This window comes from Aulonocara stuartgranti (assembly GCF_965226115.1).
Source record: "Aulonocara stuartgranti genome assembly, chromosome: 23".
Classification (NCBI taxonomy): Eukaryota; Metazoa; Chordata; class Actinopteri; order Cichliformes; family Cichlidae; genus Aulonocara; species Aulonocara stuartgranti.
In genome coordinates this window covers 9,320,817-9,326,816 of record NC_138958.1, presented here as the reverse complement: position 1 = coordinate 9,326,816, position 6,000 = coordinate 9,320,817, and the positions used below count along the sequence as shown (strand labels likewise).

At 41.2% G+C, this 6,000-nt stretch overlaps 1 protein-coding gene across 1 annotated transcript in view; it reads left to right on the top strand.

Annotated features, from left to right (window-relative positions):
* The first annotated feature begins 256 nt into the window (after positions 1-256).
* sh3rf1 (SH3 domain containing ring finger 1) overlaps positions 257-6,000 on the top strand; it is a 49,960-nt gene continuing 44,216 nt past the window's right edge. The window contains exons 1-2 of the mRNA XM_082523402.1: positions 257-634; positions 2,640-3,145. Coding sequence (XP_082379528.1) covers positions 2,765-3,145 — 381 coding nt within the window. The 5' untranslated portion in view covers positions 257-634; positions 2,640-2,764. The remainder of the gene's footprint in view (positions 635-2,639; positions 3,146-6,000) is intronic.

The following is a 6,000-nucleotide window of genomic DNA, read 5'->3' as shown; positions in this document are numbered from 1 at the left end:
TATAAAGTAATGGCAGTAAAGGCTGGATGAAGGGGCCCCCTGGGAATTTTTGCCCTGGCAGTTTTTAGAATTATCACCGCCCCTGCCATGTTATTGGTCCCTTCAGTGGAAAAAGAAATCCTGCAAAAGCCCCTGGCTTTAAATTTTGTTGGAATCTGGTCACCTTAATGTGAATACTTTTTCCCAGTTATATATCAGCTATATCACCTTTAAGATGTGTATTTTCCTACTTCCATCTACTTTTATTGTGCATTGAGCCTCCATAATGTTCCCATTTCCGACAGCACCGGAAGGCCACTTCACTCCCTCCCCCTCTCGGCTTGTTCTAGCAGCAGTCCCGCAGAGCAGAAGTATCAGCATGGCGCTCGGTGAGGCTGGAGTTCCGTTGTCTCTCTTGTATTGTGTTTCTCATGTCAGGTTTTACTCCACTATCTGATAGAGGTCTGCGATTCCTGCGCGGTGTGCGCCTCTAAACAAAACCTGTCTGGGTAAAAACGGCAGCATTTTCCTGCTGGATACTCACAGAGAAGTGGTTTGTAGATATCTGAGAAGGCTTGCTAACTAGCAAGGAGGCAAAAAAAAAAAATTACGGGAGATACAGAGCAACAAGAGGAGGAGTCCTGTTCTGGAAGAGGTAAGCTGAATTACATAATAATAGTAGTTGAAGTACTTAGGAGTGTATAAATATATTTGTTTGTGTCTTAAAGTTGTTAAAACTCTTTATTTTCCAAGTGCGCAAACTTAACTGTTTGTTGGGTATTTTTTAAAGGGGGACGACGTTAAAGCAGCCTCCTTGTTGTGAAGCGATACTTGCTAACAAACTTAGTTTAATTTGCTTTCTTGTAGTTCAGTTCGAGAATAATCCACCTCAAAAGAAAGTAGCATAAGAATAATCAGTTACTGTTTAGCGTCGTTATGTAATGTTTTCGTTTTTTGTTACAATGTTGCGGTATAAGCGTAAGATTTTGTCATTTTAAAAAAAGAAAAAAAAAGAGGATTAATAATTAGTTTGTTGTGTTATTAGGATTTGTTTTTTTTTTTAACCAGGTTTACTTAGTCGTGTGAATCCTCCTGCATGACTCCGTTCTTTAAACACAAATCACTGCACTTCAGTGCTTCACCGCTGCTGCAGGTTTCTTTTTTGTGTCTGGCTCGGCGGTGTTAACCGTACAGTCAGTTTAAAGGGTCCGATGATCCAAGATCACAGTTGCCAGGTGTAATTATCCGCTGTCGAGTAAATGAGATTAACTTGGCCTCCTGTCCCCCGCTAGGTAATCTAATGATAGACCTTAAAACTGTTCTTTTTTCCTTTTAATGTTTTTGCGAGATTTAGCAACAATTCTCTTATGCATGTTAGGTTTTAGTGCGGCAATTCATTCTGCATTACAGTGCGGATATAAAACAAAACGAAGAAACCCCATTTTAAAAACAGTAGGGTGTAGATCTCTTATAGAAAGACACATGCAGCAGTGTCTCCATGCCTTGGATTGGTACTAAATCTTAGACTTTATAAGCCCACCATGATTTCATTTTCAGAGGCACTAAGATCGCCGATAAATTTATGCATGAGGTTTCTTAAAACTGCTTTAAAAGTATTGACTCCTGGAGCCACAAACATTTCTGTTGCTCTGAAAAAATCGAGGTCTCCTCCGTAATAATCTCATTATAAACCATTTGAAGTCTCCGTAGGCTTGTTTTTCGATACTTTGCCTTCAAGTGTGCAGTAAACAGAAGTGTTTAGTATGCTCTAAATGGAGACATCTTCATCCTTACATGCAGTAACCTTGGTAAACTTGCATTGCGTATAAATAGCCTTTAAAATAGGTCGTTTGATTTGCAGTTGCTATTAGAGACACTAAGGTTCTTATCAGAAGAAACGGGAATTTGATACAGTTGTCCTCTTTGGCTTTACTAAGAACGCTGTTATGGACGTGATATAATTCTCAATATAAGAGACATGAGCTGCTGGAGACCAGTCCTGTAAGATGGATGGCATTTTATTGGAATCAGTGCTGTTATCCATTCTTCCTATTGATCCTTATTGATCCATGATCAGTTTTCTGTGTGCAGAAACAAAGTAAGCTTACACAAATTTCCAGCTGCTTTATCTTTTCCAAATCTGAACACATTGTTTATAGAAAGTAGAAAAAGGACTTGAAATTCTCAGGTGTGCAGAAGCTCTGCTGCCCTGAGTTTGACTTCACTGCTCTGCAGTGTGCAGCTGTCAGAAGTGATTAGCTTGGATGAATGCAATACCAGTGGACTGGACTTTTTTGGAACTGGTTTTGGTTCGTCATGGCTTGATGCTCAAATTATGAAGCAACACAATACAGCTTCAGCCATATGTAAGCATGTAAGGAGTTTCCAAAACCACAGTTCAGTTCATAGTAGGAGTTTGCATTCCCAGTAAAAAGTACTTTGAATCAATATTCACTGAGAACTACGTGACAAACTTTGTGGATGTTTGTGTTAAAATTTAAGTCATTATCTCGTAATTGTTAGAGTTGTTACAGCCATCTGCGATGTCTGTTAAATATGTATGCCATGACCTATTTCTTGTGTATACAGTTGATAAATATGAATGTCTTGACCTTTTTCTTTTTTCTTTTTTTATTATTATTGTTTTGTTTTTTTTACAGCTGATGCAGGTGCCATGGCAATAGCCGAGGCATGGGAGTGACGTGACAGTACTTGATGTGCTTCCAAACAAAAACCTTATCAGCATCATGTTTTTCTGCTGAATTAGAGGCAGAACACACAGAGAATGGACGAGTCCGTGTTGTTGGATTTGCTCGAGTGCCCCGTTTGTCTCGAGCGGCTAGATGCCTCGGCAAAGGTTCTTCCTTGTCAGCACACCTTCTGCCGGCGTTGCCTCCAAGGTATCCTTGGCTCACGCGGGGAGTTGCGCTGCCCAGAGTGCCGGACGTTGGTGGATTGTGCCGTGGATGAACTTCCCAGCAACATCCTACTTGTGCGGCTCTTGGATGGAATCAAGCAGAGGCCACGGAGGGTTGGTCCTGGGGCGGCAGTCTGCACAAATGGTACATCTGGAGCCATGGCCAGGGCACATGGAAGTGGATCTCGGGACCAGGGCACCCCGGGAGCACAACCCCAGCGAGCTCAGGCTAAGAGCACCCTCGTCCGGGTTAGTATATTAACTACCTGAGCATGGCTCAGTGAGTACACATCTGTGTTTCCCATTGTTATGGTCAAGCTGAAACAAAACAGAGAAAATCTGTGTGGATTAAAAACAGCATGTTGCATTACTAGCTCTCTAATCCTTGCTGCGGATTAACGGTTATCATGGTGACCCCAAAGCCAGCCAGTTGACTAGCAGCCCAACATTACTGAAGGCAGTGATTGAGAGCAGTTAATAGTTAAGCCACCAAATGATCCTGCACTCTATGCCAGCAGTAGATGGACTTACTCCCGTAAGAAGAGCTCGCAGGCCTTTCTTAGTTGCTGACATTGTCATATGCCACAGACAGCCTTCCTCTTGCGATCCCTGCTGCAGTGTTGCTTGTGAAATTCAGGGTGGATCTACAGGGTGGTTGTTTTATCTGCAACACTGAGGGGACTTGTAAAGTGTATTTAGAGCAGAAAGAAAATTGTGAAAGACTTGGAGTCTGTGTTTCAGTAGTTTTATTTAGATACCACTGATGAGACACAGATGACGGTGAAAGAGTGAAAACAACACACAACATTTGTTTCTCAATCTCTAAGCCTAAGAAAACACGAGTTTGATGATGGTTTAATCTTTAAGGGCAAAATAAGCTGTTCAACCTAAGATGGCATGTGCTGTTGTGTCATGCCATATTCAGTGTTTGACATGCAGATTCCCAGACATGGATTATACCTAATCCTAGACTAAATTCTTTACTCTATGGGGATCTTCATTGAATTTTTCCTTTTAGTCTAGGACTAGGATTATCTATGACGAGGAAACTTGCTCATAGACTTTATTTGGGTGGGCTGCCCAGGTCTATGGATGGCTATCCAAGTATATTTTAAAATAAATTTTATTTATTTGACTGCCCCAGACAGCAGTGCAATCAGTTTACTCTCAGACAATCCCCTCACCCTCATTTTGGCGGTGCAGTCTGGTTGCTGTTGTGAAGTCCTCGATGTCATTCACCAGTCAGCAAAACGTTCTGCCTACAGTTGAGCAGACTTTGACCACCACCTTCTTAAACTACATTTGATGACTACAGACTGTTTATTTTAAAGCAAGTGCACATTTAACTCATTTCAGTTCCGATACAATGCTGAGGTATCTGCATCAGGTAATGATCAGATACCTGTGTTAATTTAATCAGCTAATCAGCTCCCTGTAGGGGAGCATTAGCTTGACTTACACGTTACTTTGTAATAACCTTGTAAAAGTATTGGTGTTGATTAGTAAAATGATAAATGAGAACAGGACCAAGATAAATATTTTTTTTATAAATATGGTCACGTTATTGATTTAATTTATTTTCACTGGTCACATTTAAGGTTGGTGTTAAGAGTCATTAAGCTGCTTCATACTGCTGTCATTCATAGTTGTGCTAGTTTCTGCTTTACTCCCTCTCAGTCTAAGTGGTCATCCTTGCTGCTCCTCACACACAAACACACATCATCTGTGGAGCAGAGCTGTCAAAAGACAGGTGAAATTAAATGACAGCGTTGACAACAGTGTATTATGTCATTGTAAGTTCAGCAAAAGCTTCCCAGCAAGAGTTACACTAAACCTATAGAGAGCGAGAAAGAGCTGACAGAAAGTCTGTCGGTGTAAGAATATATACTGGAATATACTTCCAACCTTTTTATCCTTTGTTGTAAACTTCCTGCACGCTGTAATGCCTCTGCTTCTGCTGACTCAAAGTGTCATAAAAAACAGATCTGGTGTGTTGTCACTGATATGCAATATCAGATCAGCACATCCCTATTCACTGTCACAGTGGGCACATGGTATTTATTTATCAATTAACGTAAAACAGCATAACTGTACCTCCTTAACATGGTTGTGCAGCCCTTTCCTTCACACTAGCACTCGTAGAATCCAGCGGGAAATTAAAAAAATGCAATTTTTCTTCATAATGTGTTGTGATTTATGCTATTTATGCTTTTCTCCAAGCTGCCCAGGCCTATTTACTATAAAATGACATGTGATGTGTGTTTTAAAATATGTTTTAATTAACAAATTCTCTTTAGATTCTACATACACCCTTCTAAATACACCCATGACAGACCCGTGGGCCTTTCTTTGAACAGCTCTGGTCTCCACGAAGGGGAGGATTGGGTAGATGAAAAGATGTCAGGGTCTTGTGTAGAATCACTGGAATGTCAAAGCTCTGATAATGTAGCTGCCGAGCCATGCAGGTATGAAGATCAGAGGCCTTGCTGTAAATTGCTGCTGGGGGACCCGCCTCATTTGCCAAAGTATCACTTCAGAGCTTTTGTGCTCATTTCAAAGCTGTTTGTGCTTTTTGGAATTTCCCCTCAGTGCTGAAAAGCCTGTTTGTTACAAAAAAAAGGGGGAGAGCGAGAGATGGTCATTCGAAACTAATACACTGATTCCCCTTTGAGGGTATGCTGCCCATGTCATCTATGAATACGGTTTTCTATTTTCTGAGCACTTCTATAGATTTTTCACAGTGTCATACTATTGACTAATGACCTCTCTCAAGTCTGCTCTCCTAAGGCTCTGTGCTGATAACAGAGAACAAGAAAAGACATGGCAGTGCAGGTGTAACATTTTCACAACATAAAAGCCAGAGATCAAAGCTCTCACTGATCTCTGGCCGGTGCTCCTTGGGGACTGAGCTGCCTCACTGCCCCCGGGTGACACCCTCAGTCCCACTTCTTTTTTTTCTTTTCTTTTTTTTCTTTTTTTGTTCCCCTGGATTTTTTTAAATTTTTTTTTTTTGGGGGGGGGGGGGGAGAGAGATCTTTCAAGGCTTGATGCGGCTCTTGTGCCATTCCTCTGTTGAGGGAGAGCTCCACCTCCAATTCTTATAT